The sequence below is a fragment of the Vanessa cardui genome, chromosome 7 (assembly GCF_905220365.1).
Source record: "Vanessa cardui chromosome 7, ilVanCard2.1, whole genome shotgun sequence".
NCBI lineage: Eukaryota > Metazoa > Arthropoda > Insecta > Lepidoptera > Nymphalidae > Vanessa > Vanessa cardui.
In genome coordinates, this window is record NC_061129.1 from 9,519,875 (window position 1) to 9,536,177 (window position 16,303).

Genomic DNA, 16,303 nt, shown 5'->3' on the forward strand with positions numbered 1-16,303 from the left:
TACAAATCTTACTAAAATAATTAAATATTCTTCTGAGGGCCATAATTACGTTATTGGTACACAAAGGTGGCAGACTTTAATCCGAATCGTGCAGAATATTTTCCTGCATAGCCGAGCACTAGATCACTAAAACAGAAGCATGTAAAGCTTAGTGTTGCTTACCCAGATTTTAACTTACGGTCAGTTAATATCCATGCGTTCTTATCACTGATGCAATCAAAAAATATTTTTATTTAGTAACAAAAAGTTTGCGTAAATTTGATAAAATTAAGCTTTCATACTGACATCACAAAAGAGAAACATTAATCGCACGAATAAAATACGATATAAAATCAAACGAAGCTATAAAAATAACAATCCTAAACAATGATCCTAGATGGGCCTTACGATCGATGGGGTTTACGAAAACAAGCTTCTTTAACGTTGCTTGCTAAGCTAAGCTGCGCTTATTGTGAGCTACACGACTAAACATAGTTGCCTACAATAAAATATAATAAGCTATTTCAGTAAATCATTTGAATAAGTACAATATGGAAACTGGAAACAGGATGATAAGTGACAATAGCTTAATGATACAAGGGCCGCCTAGCGCTATGAATGTCGCGAGTTCAATGCTACTATGAATACAAGTCTATTTCCCTTTCCAATCCTTACATATGTTTTTCCCTAAACTGGGAGGTAAACTAGAAATTTTAGTAATTCCTTACAAACAGTAATTGTGTATGGATTACCTTTTTTTTTGCAAAAGTCTTTGTATTACAAAAGCTAAACGCCTTGTTTTACATTTTTGTGTATACGTTTACAATAGGAAAATGTAAATGTACGCAATTAGGTGAGATTTCAGTAGTTTGGGTAGGAAATTTATTCAGAAATTCCCGTACGTAAACATAGCTTACGTAGCCGAGATGGCCCAGTAGTAAGAAGGCGTGCATCTTAACCGATGATTAAGGCTTCAAACCCAAGTAAATACCACTGAATACAATACACATGTGCTTAATTTGTATTTATAATTCATGTCGTGCTCGGCGGTGAAGGAAAACATCGTGAGGAAACTTACATGTAGTTTTTTTCATAGATTTTTTTTATTTTTTTTTATTTCATAGAATTTCATAGAAATTCTGCCACATGTGTATTCCACCAACCCCCATTGCAACGCATTGGAACGCAGCGTGGTGGAATATGTTCCGAACCTTCTCCTCAAAAGGAGAGGGAGGGCTTAGCCCAGCAGTGGGAAATTTACAGGCTGTTGTTGTTGTAAACGTAGCTTAAAAAGCATTCAGCAAAGCGACGCGTTACATCTTTTTTTACATTTAATTATTATCGGTATTGTTATCAAGATCTTACTGGATATGCATTTGTCGACATTTGTAAATTAAATTCAACATTTTGTACGTTTTCTATCTGCCATACAAGACGATAAATATTTCAAATTATCTTATGCATCATATTTGTTGTAACAATATCAAACATTGGTAAATAGATGAATCTGATATTTTCGTAGAAATTATACTATAGATTTCTACAGGACGTATTCTGTCCCAACCAAACCAAAATGGGTTAATCGTTTTTGGTGTTCAATCTCATTAAAGACTTTATTTTTTGTTTGAACACACGAGTAATGTCATAACGATTATTGCATTTGTTGTCGCATTGTCCGAACATTAAAACTTTTTATCTCCGGCCATTTTGGTCATCGACACCGTAGACTTACGTTATTCCGGCCTCGTCTAATCATAATCCTCTAAGCTTACGTTTTTGTATGTTACGGTTCCTGTTATAATATATTAAAAATATGAATACAAATTAAATAATGACGTTTCTTATGTATTAACTTTTTTGGTTCAGTCAGTAGAGTCAGATCACAAATGAAAATTTATCTATGTTTGCATACATTTTAATTCGCAAAAGTTTAATTTCCTTTTCATGTTTTGGCTTCACTGATTGCGACTATTCAGAGACGACAATTAATGGTGAGAGAATGCTACTTCCCCTTGGATTGCAGTGTAGTAACATCTAATAATAACAATTCAAATTAATAATTTTCGTGTGCTTAAAGGAAAAATCGTTTTTAATGAAAACAAATTATTCGCCTTTTTAACGTATGATAATTTCAATTAATCTTTCTAAAAGAGAGCTACTGAGATAAAATTTCTAATGATAAATATATCGACGACAAATTTTCGGCTGACGTAATAACTTTACTGGGTCACATTTGGTATATTGTGTACATATATATACTAAGTTTTACTTTAATCAATTAGATTAATACTGTATGGCTTCTGCCAATACCAAGGCAGTTACTACAACTATTGAACTCGAATGGCTCGTTCTGATAAGTTTTCGTATTTATAATAGTAAATAAACAAATAACGATGCCTAATAATTATAATAATTCAAGAAAGTACAGTGACAATTTAGAAAAAACATCGGTAAATTTTATTACGCCTAACCGTAAATTCGCAAAACAATATTTGATATTTATTATTTAATATTATTATTATTATATAATATATTATAATTAGTCAAATAATATGTATTAAATAATTAATGTGTATTCTAAGGTAAAAGATACAAGTGACGATGCCATAGATTTGGATGATGTTCTCCCAAAGATTGGTGAATTTGGAATATATCAGAAGTTTCTTTTGTGGTTCGTGTGCTTGCCCGCTTGTCTACCGTGTGGATTCTGTGCATTTAATCAACTATTTATGACCGACACGCCTGATCACTGGTGCAAAGTTCCTGAATTGGAAAATATGACCCAAATTAATCGAAAAATGTTGTCCATTCCTCGTAAGGTAAAATGTAAGAAACATACTTGTGCACTTAAAGTATTTTACCTTAATAAGTTTCAATTTTTAGGAAGATAACAACGCAACTTTCGAAAGATGTTTACGATATTCGGTTAATTGGACAGAATTATTAAAAACCAATCAAAGACCGTTGGAAGTAAATGAAAGTTGGCCAGTGGAACCATGTTTTGACGGATATGAGTATGATAAAACTGAAGTAAAATCCTCAATTGTAATTGATGTAAGTTTTATCTATACTTTGTTTATAAATTAAACAATCATAACCATAAATTACCAATGTAGTCGATTTAATAAAATAATTGTGTTGTATAATCTCTTTATTTAGAAAAACTGTAATTATTATATTACTCTACGGCCAACGGAAATTTGTTTATACAGATATTTTTAATTTTTTAGTTCGATTTAGTTTGCGAGTACGATGTATATCCTACCCTTGGATTAGTGGCTTTAAACGTCGGAGGACCTATAGGTGTATATTCTTTCGGCTTATTAAATGACCGGATAGGACGTAAAAAATCGTTTTTCGCCTGCTTATCGACACTCCTACTTGGTAGTGTAATGACAGCGTATGCCCATGAATATTGGTTTTGGGTAGTAGCAAGAATAATTGTCGGCTTAACTATACCCGCTGTTTATCAAATACCATTCATCATTTGTGAGTATTACTTTTTTATTTGAGATCAAGGAGTATTCTTCCCCTAACCCTACCTCGTTAACTAATGAACTTTAATGCCGTGGCTCGTTTTCTATACGCTACAAATACTTATTTTTTAAAAGGACATTCAAAATTAAGTATTTTTTTTATTAGGACCCGAGATGTTATGTCACTTTTGCTTTTATACTGACTCACTCACTTGTCAAATTAAAAATTAACATTTTACGGACGATTAAATGATTATTGAGCCTATTCAAATTAGGCCATTTTAGATCTCCACTTTAGATCATTGTATTCATGGTAATGAAATCACCGAAAAAGGTTATTTTCAAATACTTATATTTTTCAGCTCTAGAATTAGCAGGACCTAATTACAGATCTTTTGTTACCGTAATGACTTGTATATTCTATACTCTGGGTTTAATTTTACTATCTGGAGTAACATACGTATTACGAGATTGGAGATCACTAGCACTGGCTACGTCCGTACCGTTCTTTTTTTATTATCTTTACTGGTTTATCTTACCGGAATCTCCAAGATGGTTACTAATGAGAGGGAGATTGGAAGAAGCTAATAATATTTTGAAAACGATAGCTAGAATTAATGGCAGAGAATTACCAGAAGAATATACGACTAAACTTCAAAAACAAGTGCTTGAGCAAAAGGAACACGGGATGAAAGAAAAAAAATCGGCTAGTGTTTTTGCTCTATGCAGAACGCCAAATATGAGACTAAAAACTTTTTTAATTACTCTCAACTGGTGTGCTTCAGAAATGGTTTATGTGGGCCTCAGTTACTACGGACCTGCTATTGGAAGCAATCAATATATGAGTTTCTTCCTCTCATCAGCCGTAGAAATACCTAGCTATATAGTGTGCTGGGTTTTAATGGATCGAGTTGGACGCAGGTGGCCACTTTGTTTATCCATGGTAATTAGTGGAATATTTTGCATAGTCACTGTTCTTTTACCAGAAGGTAATATTTTACTTATTATATCTTTCAATAATTAAAATTGTTTTGTGCAAAGAAAATCCTTGTTAGTTTATATACGTTTTTTTACAGTGTATAATAAATGTTTATCAATTCATTTTTAAATTTATTTCAGGATAACATTTTTTACATTTATGTTAATTTGTTCCAGATGCCGAAAATGAGACCTTGATTTTGTTTTTAATATCTAAATGTTTTATATCAGCATCTTTTCTTATAATTTACCCATATGCGGGTGAACTGTATCCCACAGAACTGAGAGGAGTCGGAATCGGTGCATCTGCTTATATTGGCGGATTGGGATTAATAATAATTCCATTTATTAACTATTTAGTAAGATAATATAATTTTATTTTTCAATATTATATACGATCCATAACGTAATGTTGTGAATTGGTATACTTATTATATATCCTAGTTAATGGTCTTTAGGTAAACTTTCATAGACCATACCATAATAAGCAAGTAACGAGAGTTAACTATAAAAAACTTATGATATTAGTAATAAACAATATCATGCATTATATTAAATTTTAATGTTTAAGTATAACTTTTTCAATATTATGGGAACACATTTAGGCACAATTAATCTTCTACGATAAATTATATATCGATGATTATTATTATTAAGTATGTAAGCACGAAATTCAGGTGAATATTTCCTTATAACGTACATTTGTCTAGCTGGGTAATCTCCCACGAGATTTTTAAGTTCTCGTTTAAAGAGTGAGTAATATAAATTCCTTGAAACAAAAAAATATCAAAATTTTAATGAGTAAATATTTTGAATGTATCTAGTAGATATAAACCTTCCTTTTTATGTGTAAAACAAACACACATTTTAGACATTTTATGAAATTGATATCAAACACATACTTACAGTAACAATTTCTGTTATTGCAAAAATAATGTGTTTTCCTTAATTGAATATTCTTACTTAGGGAACCAGTAATCTAGTATTACCCTTGGTGCTCATGGGTGCTGTGTCGGTTGTCGGTGGGATAACAGCTCTACGCCTGCCAGAAACATTGCACTGTCCGTTACCTCAAACTGCTGAAGAAGGAGAAGAATTCGGAAAAGACTGGACTTATAAGGATTGTTTCGCTTGTGGAGGCCAAAGGTAATTTTTTTTTAATTTCTAATAGTCTAATGCGAAAACTCTGAGATAAGTATTGACTAAATCTACACTTGAAACTCTCGACAGTGAAATATCTTTAGATTTTTTCGAAGATATAACTTTTTTATAAATAATTATTAATAACACTGTAAATAACATGAATCATAAAATATCAAAAACATTTATTAAAATTGATGCATACTAACGTCAATATTTTCTAGTATTATAACAATTGAAAATTATACTTTATAAATTCTACATTAATCTTATACACATTAATAAACTAACATAGGTATAGAATGTTGTAAACCTCAAATAGAGTGGACTAGGAATGTGGCTTATGCAACTTTTTTCAAGGTTCAATTTAGGTTGCAACATACAATGTCACTTTCGCCTTGATAATTATTTTCTAAAACAGTAATGTTCATCCTATCGAATATTTTATGAGTAATGTAGTTTTGTGTTTCTGTTACAGGATCAGCGTAGCAGAGTCGGATTCGTACGAAAACTTAGATCAATTAGAATTAACTCAGGCTCCGTCAGTGGAAGACATATTGCCGGACTTGCAGCCTGTGCGTCGAAACTCAATGCGAAAATTGGTTCGCCAAGCCAGCACGTTGGAAACACAACGAGATATAGACGGAAGCTTAAAAATGACCTATTGGTTTTAAACGTCTTAAGTGTAGTCACTTTAAGGTTTTTTTTTTATTTAACAACGAATATAAACATATATAAATATGAACATATGCCCGCGGTGGGTTCGAATTCACTCCTAAAGTAAAATTATATTCTAGGCGATTCGTAAAATAATTACTTAATATTCATACCTTTTTTCTATAATAAACTGTATAAAAAACGTATCCGTAAATCTGTGCATCATATATATCTAAAAAATATCTATAAAACTAGTTATAAGGCATTATTATAAAACTAAATACATATGTAATTCTTAAAATAACTATTTTGTGAGATATGAAAAGTTAACCTGTCTTATAAAATTAGAGGGTTCCAATGAAACAGTCGAAAACTTTTCAAATCGTAATAAATAAATAAAATGTCAAATCAATCAATTGACCAATTAATTTGCAGAATATACCTGCCAAAAATTCAAAGTAATTAATTAACTGAATATTTTTGTCAAACGCTAATGTGATTACGAGCCATTTACATCAACATGGCGTGGATCTTAAATTTGTAACAATTAAAATTAATTCCAACAGTTAACCACTAGCAATACCATAAAAAATAATGTATTTCGAAAATAAAACTTAATTATTATTGGGTGTCATATATCATTTATTCGATTTTATAATACAGATAATAGAAAATAACGTCACAAATAATATAATCTAAATGTATCGATACATATTTACACATACAAATTCGCGTTCGCGTTCGAGCCTAAGGTCTATCTGGAATGTTGGTGGTGGGCAGCAGCTGCGCGATGTAGCGCGAGCGGATGCGGTCGGACTGCAGCTGCGCCGAATCGCGCGCCGGATCGCGCGCCGCCGCCCCGCCCCCCGCCCCACCGCCCGCCGCGTCGCCCTCGTCCGCGTCCGAGCTGTCCGCGTGCTCCAGCAGGTTAGCCGTCTCGTCGGTGCGAACGCTCGTCCTGGAACATATTTTATGGCGGCTGTACACTCCCGGACGAGAGATCTTGTACTGTCTCGCCGAGAACTTCACGCGAGTCGAGCTCAACCCTGTACATTCATCGAGAATATGGACGCCTTGGAAGCTGAATGTTAACAAAAGGAAAGGCACGAGAGTGTACAGTAGTGCTCTCGCCGTCGCTCACGAGGCAAGAGAGACCCTTTGACTCGGGCGCAAAAAACCGCCACGGGAGCGAGAGCAGGCGAGACACACCGAAACATCAGGAGACTAGGCGAGCGCTATCATGTTCACTCTCGTCCAGGAGTGTACAGCCGCCTTTATGTTAAAGAAATTTACTTTACAATTTAAGTGTTAATTGTATTAAATGAAATAATGTTCTCGTTGAACTCTATGTATTATTATTAATCCTTGGTTTATTATTTTTAAAAACACACATAAACTTTTATAGAAGTAACATAAAACAATTATAAATAAAAAAAATCAATATCTCAATTTCAAAGCTAAACAGAATAGGATCGAATTAGTTACTCAACATTATGCTGAGTCAACGTCTTTTGTGCTTGCGTATAGAGCAAAATCAGGTCAGTCTTAGTCAACGTTTCGTAGTAATCACCGTGCATTACACAAACAAAACCATAACTACGATTAAAACATGTTTTTATAGAAGGAACATAAGAACATTGCTTCATGTGGCACTTATTAGCAGTGTATACACACTTAAGGTAGATACGCGAGTTAGAATAACACTTACTTCTTCAAAGCTTCCCTCATACTTGGCGAAAGATTCAGGACGCCCTTATTGGCCGAGTCCAGAATGTAAATGAGGACAGCCGCAATCAGTGACACTATAAAATTTTATAAATAAATAAATCCATGTTAAGTAAGATATATATAATTTTTATATTTGTGTTCAGATAACCAGGTTTGTGTTAGTTGAGTCGAAGAACATTAGAACTTACCAAACAAGCATCCCAAGAAAAACATTTCCAGCATTAGATATCCATATTTGTCAACAATCGCTCCGGCCAAAATGATAACGGTCGCCAAGCCTAAGTTCTGAACTGCTTGACATCTAGCAACAATGATATATTTAAAATAAAGAGAAAGAGACACATATTTGAAAACACAATGCAAGGTTCTATAAGAAAATTATCTCAATAAAAGAAATAATACCAAACTCACATTCCAAAAGCAGTACCTAATTGATTCTCTTGAACAATCATAGCCACGAGGGGCCATAGACCACTCGCCAGCAATGAGTAAGATATTCCCAATGATACCTGCAAAACATTTACTTCAACTTAGTAACTAAAAGACAAAAAATTAATTTTATACTTAGAAAAAACATATTTTAAATCTATAACGGTGATTTACATTGAATTTTTAATGAAGATAAAAAAATTATATTTTTATTACATATTTTTTCAATACTTGATTTAATTCATATGCCGAGCAAATCGAGAAGGTAAATTTTTGGTTATTATTTAGGAGCTTACAAAAGCTCAACTTGATATTGTCGGCCAAGATATTCAATTCTTTGCGTTGTTTTCGCTATCTTGAAACGAGAAATAAATTTTGATTTTGTATCGATAACTGTTCTAAGATATGGAAATTGTATAAACATTTTAGGTGCAATAATATGCGAAAATCAGCCTTCACGGTTCAGATGCATTATGAAATGACTAGAAATATAAAGCAAAAGGAGCATAATTCTGCCTCGCTCTAAATATTCAATAATTGTTATAGTACAGAGACACATTTATTAATATATAACAAGATTTTTTGAGTATAGCAAGAGATGAAAATCATAGTACACCAATAGGCTATTTGACAATGCGAAAAATAAATTGTGAATTATTGTAATCGGTGTATATTATGAGTTTAAAAATGGTTATTTATCAACTAAACTTTAAAATAATACTTAATTTATTAAAAAATCCATAAATAAAAATGCATTTTTACAAACGTTTGTCACGTGACACAAAACGCTCCTGATTGGCCGGGCTTATGATGAAGTCACTTTCTTGTAAACTTTGCTTTTCTACTATATGTACCACAGATTAAAATACAAGAAAGTGACGTCACCGACCCCATTGCAGCGCCATATTGTCCAAGTAGCGTTTTTGCGCGCTATTTAAATATGGAATTTTTAATATGATATTTTTCGGCAAATATGTACTAGAAATAAAAACACAACTTTTACTGGGTTCCTTAACTTCCACTAAATAATATAAAATGGATTTTAAAAACCAGCCAAATAGCCTATTATAATTTAAATAAATAGGAATTTATTTCAGAAGTCTTACCACTCCAACATAAGGATTGACAAAAGTAAATGCCATCAGAAAATGAGATCCAATCGTCGTTATTATACTTAAAATAACCCACATCACGTTCCTGCCAGTCTTATCTATCAAGATTCCAAAGAATGGACTCAGGGCAGCCGAAAAGAGATATACCATTGAGTTCACTGTGTTCGCGTCTTGCGGGATGAAATCGAATTTACGTTCGAAGAACAATCTAGAAAGCAAACATTTTTAATAAGTTAAGAAATTTAAATGATGACGTCATAACTCAAATGAACAACTCAATCCACTTACTTTCCTAAAGCGATGAATGGGAAAATTGCCAAATAATATGCAACACAAATGACAGATACCAGCCAGAATACCGGCTTAAAATGCAAGACATCTATAAGGTGGAATGGTTCAGCTTTAGCTTGTTCCTCTTGCCGACCCAGTATCCTCTCGGCCCGGTGGTCCATCCATCCCAAAATCAAACCACATATAAGAGATCCCAGACATGTCATTGAAGCTGAAAATGAAATGATTTTATGCACTCAACTTCTTAAAACATTTTCAAAAATAAATATGAAAGAAATCTAGACCCGAATTCTACTAACAAACTGTCGTCGCAATCGAATCGAAACGTACTCGTTTTCCTGTTCTACCAACGCATAGACAGGATTAGGATTGAGAACGTATCCTAACCCTTTTATGGCAGTAGAATTAGCTCTTTGAAATTAACTGATTATTGAGGAATTGTAATGGGAAAATAAAAATCATATTAAAACATTCGCGTAAAATTGCCGTAGTCTAGTAAGTGTCTGTATTGCTAAATAGTATATCGCGCTTGTGATTATGACGGAGTTTATCTATACATCTGTTTAGCGCCGCCACAACGGGCCTGACCCGAGTCGGCACCCATACCCCTAATTCTGTCGTATGCCCTATGTATGGATATCAATGTCTATTAGTCACAGCAATATCAAAAAATATGAAGATGAAGAACATTATTAATAATAATGTATGATAATATATAAGAAACAAACCAATAAACAGGGCGACACCGAGCTTCTCATAGCCTCCATAATAATTGGCGACCCATCGGTATATGGGTTCCATGACCCAGAAGTTCACAGTACTTCCAAACCTCGAGAAGGACAGTTGTAATCCGAACACCATATTGAGTTCTTTTCCATTGAACCATAATACCACATAACTGTTCACAGCTACCTGCAACGACTCGCCTCCAATACTAGAAGTATGTTCAATACATTTTTAAATTAATAAAGGTTCATATTTATTTATACATCATAAAATTATTAAACAAATACAACAATATTTAAAAAAAATGTTTCACCCAGATTATGTGCAAGTTCTCCTAAGAGCGTATTAGAATACTAAATTATTAAACAATTATCGGTATCGGCGTTTATATGAAATGGCAGGGTAGGTTGACTTATAAATACCACCTTTTATTTCTTATTCCAGAATAGAGGATATGTTATTATATATTGGGTAGTATCAGGCACGTCACTCACCCAAAACATGTATAGGTGGCAGATGAGCGACAATAACGGAAATGCAACATACAATGATAAATACGCACAAATTTCCATGTATCTTATTTTTGAAAAAAGTAATTAGAATTACAACAAAATTCTTATTAATTTTATATTAGATAGTTACAAAAGTGAAGTACAACAGACTGTTGTAGAAGTGTGCATTTACGTTGGCGTTAAAGCAACTATTGACAAGTTTATTTCATATTATAAACTAACTACCCAGTCCCGGATTCACATGGGTACTAAAGGCTACATAAAATTTTGTTATTAATTTTAATTTAACAATCTTAGTAAAAACTCATTAAGGAAACTTTAGGGATTTAATGGAAATGCATTAGCAATTGGTAGCTGGTTTCGTACATAAAAAGGGGCGGTACACTTGGCACGGCGGAGTTCAAATAATAAATTAGTTTGACGGCAACGAAAGTCTCGTAGTAATAGTATTCGTAAGGGTAGCTTAGGAGTGCCCTCAATCATGTTGATAATAGTGCAACCTTCACTTCGGAGAAAAGGCAAAAAGGCCTAGGTGTTTTTTTTTTAATGAAACTGTCATAGTCTAAAAGGCCGTAAAGCGACACTGGTCGAGCACCGAACTATTCAACATGGACAACAATTACATGTTACGGCCCTCCAAATACATGCCTTATGGGATTTTGGAGGTGTAATACGGAAGCCACAGCCTTTTAAAAGCCTTGCGTGGTTGTTTGCACTGAAGATCCTGTAAAATTCTCTTTCCACCCTTGAGGCAAGCACTACCAAATATGTGCAGAGCACTAACCACAAATTTTCCCATTGACTTTTTAATTGAGATATTATCTTTTTATTTATTAAATAATTTGTTAACTAGTTTAAACTAAGACTACTGTTTTAGTATTTAAATTTTGTAGCATTCACCAAAAAATATTTATGTATACATATTATCTTAAATGTCTTACAAATGTTTATAAATTGTTTATCCATATTTCATAAAACAATTAACATATCAACTTTTTTGCTTACCCAAATATGAACCGGCCCAGTATCATCAACCAATATGCATTTATGTAAACACCTAATGCAAACACAACTGCTCCTACAAATACAATAGCCATATATATGATTGTTCCTAAACGGATGCCGAAATATCTGTAACAACAGATATAAATTATTAAAACTACATATTTCAATAATAATACCTACTTTGTAATAGTAGCCATAAAAATATAATTCATGCATTATTTTCAATAAACCATTGCACAGATAAAATAAATTCCAATCAAAATAAGCTATTCATTTATTTTATCAGAATGCAATACAAACCTATCAACGAGATAACCACCAATAAAGCATAATATTACATTTGGCCATGAGTATATAGAGTACAGCAGAGCAAACTGGGATGTATTCAAGTGTGAATCATCTTTGAAGTTATCAGCGAGTGCTCCTGGTGTGTCGTAACAAAAGTATGAACCTGGGGCAAAGACATTAAATGTTATTATAACTTAAGAAACATTAACATAAATTTACAACCAAAATGACAACATCATCAAACATACCAAAACAAAGGAAGCACATTAATATGAGAGCTATAAATCTATGTACTCTATTTGAAGGATGACACCATGAGGTAGGTGCTTCCTGAGTCGCTCCCATAATTCCACTTGATTCAGGATTCTCCATTATACTAAAAAATAGCAAGATATCATTAAAACAAATCACAAACAAAGACAAAATAATCAATAGTTCTTAACTAATATACATATGTTTACTTATATTGATTAACTATTACGATAATATTGTAATTTTATTATAGCAACAATAACAATATATAACTCACACAATGAATATGTTGATTTATTCTTTATATGAAAAAGTTTATAAAAATAACACTATATAGGAACGCAATAATAACACTACATGATCTCTTAAGGAATTTACATATTATCTCTGTTTAAAATATGGTATATCTCTTGTAATTGCAATTTATTTTAATCATAAAAAAAAATTAACGAATATGGTACGCCAAAACATTTAGAATAATACACTTCACAAGAAATCTGTATAATCAACCCACTTTAAATGTCAAATGTGTCACTTGTCAACATTAAACTATCAAAAGTATCAAACTGCAGGCAACAAGGACTTCGCCCTGTCTTTACGAGGCTTTATTGAAGATTGATTATTATTTTTATATAATTTTAAATTAACGTATTTTTTGGGCATTTAATAATGTAATTTTTATTATACAAAAGTTACATAAAATAAAATATCAAGAATGGCAATTTATAGTCAGGGTAAAAAAAATATATCTTATGCTAAACGTAAATAAATAAAAGTGTAATAAATTACCTAAAGTTATTTTTTTTACATGTTTCCTCTCGATTTCCTACAATTTATGGGAGAAATTGTGTAAATGGATGTGTTTAAAAAGATTATGAGGAAGTGCGCGCTATTTGAAGAACTTCAAAGGTAACCTGCTTTTCTGAGAGAATATGATACTAAATAAGAACTTATTACCGAGGTGAAATGTCAGATATTATACATGATATGTGACTAGTGAGACTTACATAATTATGTCTCGTTTATGTTTCCACGTAACCTTATAATGATGGACAAATAAGAAAAGAACGAAAAGATAGATAGTGAAGGTTGTACTCTTAATTAATCGCATATTAAAATTTGTCTAGAACCAATTAAGTAGCCCAGAAACATTCATAGGAAAGATTCTCTTAACTTAAACTGGACCGTATACGCGATTTTAAACGAAAGGCTAAGTTCCAATCATTCGTGTTACTCGACTGCATAGTCAGTAACTCTTTTGTAATGCTTTAAAAAAAAAAAGGAACGATTATATGGGAATGGTTAGGTTTATCTAATATATTGAATTATTATAATTAAATATTATAACATATTAAGCATATGCATTTGACAAAAAAAAGCTTTTGACTATCGCCAGTTCTTCTTAAGTTAGGGTATTCTCTTTTTCGAACCGGTCGGTGGTAGCGTTTCATTTGACTATCAATAAGTGATATAATGCTTCCATATAATGCTTCCATAATGTGGAAAAACAATTAGAGTATGATTTTGTATCCCATGTCCCATAAATGAACTCCATGTGCCCCAGGACACCGACAATTTATCGACATATCTATATGTTTTTATTTAAAACCTAAGACCAAGGTAAATCACATGAGTTAAACGATGTCGCAGAATTAGATAAAAGTACCTTAAAAACTTTATAAGCTAATTAAAATTCTAATTATCCTACCTACGAAGTAACATTAACATTGCCGAAAAATATTTTAATAAACAACAAAAACATTAACCAAAAATGTATTTGTATAGTTTATATTAGTACCATATTAATTTCAAATTTATCTCATAAATTTGTATACATGTTTATATAATTGTGTACATTAAAATTTACATTGAAAAAAATAAGCAAGCCTTAAAATCTTTATCTTTAAACATCTTTACCAAAAAGTTAAAAGAGAATGTTGATGGTTGCTGACTAGCAGCCAGCACGCACGTCAATTGTCACACGTCAACAGTTCAGTGACATTGTCATATAAATATAATATTGTTATCTTTTATAATAAGTTTAATTTTGTATAAATGTAAAAGTGTAATGATACTTACAATGAATAATCTACATAAAATTGTCCTGCTTTGTGTTGCTACAACATTAGCAATTACTATAGTTTCGGGACATTCTCATTCACATTTACATGGAGACGAGTCCCCGGCATTTAAGTATAGTAAAAACGCTAACGAAAAATTGAACTCAAAACAGGAAATCATCCTTGAACCCGATTATGACTTATATATGAAAGCTCTAGGTTCCACAGTGTTTATAAGCATTGTACCATTCTTCGTATTATTCTTTATACCTATTGACGGAACTGCCGAAAAACAACCTTTATTGAAAGTTTTGTTATCATTTGCATCAGGTGGTCTCCTCGGTGACGCCTTTCTACATTTGATACCTCATGCTCTTTTACCTCACAGTGACGGTGGAGGTCACAGTCACAGCCATTCCCATGAAGGGGAACACCATGAACCTCATGACATGACTGTTGGACTAGGAGTACTTGGAGGAATTATTACCTTCCTTGTCGTCGAAAAAACAGTCCGCTTATTTAGTGGTGGTCATGGACACTCACATGGTACAGATAAAAAAAAGCATGATGATAGATCTAAGAAATCTCAAAAAAATAAGAAAGAAGAAATCAAAATAACAGGCTACCTTAACCTAGCTGCAGATTTTACTCACAACTTTACAGATGGTTTGGCAATAGGAGCTTCATATATTGCTGGGCAAAACATTGGACTTATTACCACTGTAACAATTTTGTTACATGAAATCCCTCATGAAATAGGAGATTTTGCTATTCTGGTTCAATCGGGATGTTCTCGAACAAAAGCTATGATGCTGCAACTTTTAACTGCATTCGGAGCTATATCTGGCACATTCTTGTCCATATATTTGCAAGGTTCTGGAGATGGAATTGTGTCGACTCTCATCCTACCATTCACAGCTGGAGGTTTCATATATATTGCAACTGTTTCAGTAATTCCTGAACTTTTAGAAGGATCAAATAACAAGCTGTCACAGTCAATAAAAGAAATACTTGCACTTCTAGCTGGTGTATATATGATGGTGATCATTGCACAGTATGAATGATAAATTTTTACTTTATTATTAAAATTGTAAATTGCATGTTAGTGTATTTTATTAGTTTCATTAAAACATCACAATCCTTCAATAAGTTTTTGTTACTTGTAAATGTAAAAAAATTATGCAAATTAAATATCCTTTCCTTACATACTTTAAATAAATATTTTTAATTACACAGAAACTAGCTTGATGATAAATGTTTATAATTCATTACTTTTTTCTTTTTTCTACGAACATAGCTCAAATACTATTTAATAGATAAAATTTGAATTTATAATACCTGAGATGATCCAGTAAAAATAAAATGTACATTATAAATTAAGATTGTAGGTTCAAATCTGAAGGAGCATCACTAAGCATAATTAGTGTATAAAATAAATTTATCTTAGATTCAAGAAAAATATTCCCCTCGTGTCTATTTACTTCCCCGAAGTATTTTCTATTCTATAGTTCTTAACCTACCAGCTGAATATTCAAAATATTAGTAATAGTTTCTGAAGTTGCTCAACAGATTTATTAACATAACACAGTTTTTGCAAAGTAATTTTTATTTGACTAGTTACTAAATTAAGTATAGAAAGTTTTTTTTAGATAAATATTTTATGAATATTT

The 16,303-nt window shown here is 32.2% G+C and overlaps 3 protein-coding genes across 3 annotated transcripts; 2 read left to right on the forward strand and 1 right to left on the reverse strand.

Moving 5' to 3' along the window:
* Positions 1-2,309: 2,309 nt before the first annotated feature.
* LOC124531162 (carcinine transporter) lies at positions 2,310-6,655 on the forward strand. The gene is made up of 8 exons (XM_047105635.1): positions 2,310-2,429; positions 2,562-2,798; positions 2,863-3,033; positions 3,210-3,468; positions 3,818-4,444; positions 4,611-4,792; positions 5,401-5,579; positions 6,052-6,655. The coding sequence occupies exons 1-8, from the start codon at positions 2,373-2,375 to the stop codon at positions 6,245-6,247; spliced, it is 1,908 nt and encodes a 635-aa protein (XP_046961591.1). The 5' UTR covers positions 2,310-2,372; the 3' UTR covers positions 6,248-6,655.
* Positions 6,656-6,854: 199 nt separating this feature from the next.
* Positions 6,855-13,126, reverse strand: LOC124531163 (major facilitator superfamily domain-containing protein 1-like). The gene is made up of 11 exons (XM_047105636.1): positions 12,851-13,126; positions 12,570-12,697; positions 12,334-12,484; positions 12,034-12,159; positions 10,519-10,724; positions 9,788-10,001; positions 9,494-9,707; positions 8,370-8,467; positions 8,147-8,259; positions 7,939-8,032; positions 6,855-7,188 (listed from the first exon to the last, which is right to left on the reverse strand). Exons 2-11 carry the CDS (start codon positions 12,691-12,693, stop codon positions 6,978-6,980), a joined length of 1,551 nt encoding a protein of 516 aa, XP_046961592.1. The 5' UTR covers positions 12,694-12,697; positions 12,851-13,126; the 3' UTR covers positions 6,855-6,977.
* Positions 13,127-14,530: 1,404 nt separating this feature from the next.
* Positions 14,531-15,733, forward strand: LOC124531056 (protein catecholamines up). Its single transcript, XM_047105501.1, has one exon. It carries the CDS (start codon positions 14,642-14,644, stop codon positions 15,695-15,697), a length of 1,056 nt encoding a protein of 351 aa, XP_046961457.1. The 5' UTR covers positions 14,531-14,641; the 3' UTR covers positions 15,698-15,733.
* The last annotated feature ends 570 nt before the right edge of the window (positions 15,734-16,303 follow it).

Excerpts from the sequence above, each read along its gene's own strand:
- LOC124531163 (XM_047105636.1), bottom strand. The coding sequence starts at position 12,693 with ATGGAGAATCCTGAATCAAGTGGAATTATGGGAGCGACTCAGGAAGCA. Across the intron at positions 8,260-8,369 it reads TTAGGTACTGCTTTTGGAAT|ATGTCAAGCAGTTCAGAACT; the intron begins GTGAGTTTGGTA and ends CATTGTTGCTAG. Across the intron at positions 7,189-7,938 it reads ATGAGGGAAGCTTTGAAGAA|GACGAGCGTTCGCACCGACG; the intron begins GTAAGTGTTATT and ends AATATGTTCCAG.
- LOC124531056 (XM_047105501.1), top strand. The coding sequence starts at position 14,642 with ATGATACTTACAATGAATAATCTACATAAAATTGTCCTGCTTTGTGTT.
- LOC124531162 (XM_047105635.1), top strand. The coding sequence starts at position 2,373 with ATGCCTAATAATTATAATAATTCAAGAAAGTACAGTGACAATTTAGAA. Across the intron at positions 4,793-5,400 it reads TTCCATTTATTAACTATTTA|GGAACCAGTAATCTAGTATT; the intron begins GTAAGATAATAT and ends ATTCTTACTTAG. Across the intron at positions 5,580-6,051 it reads TTCGCTTGTGGAGGCCAAAG|GATCAGCGTAGCAGAGTCGG; the intron begins GTAATTTTTTTT and ends TTTCTGTTACAG.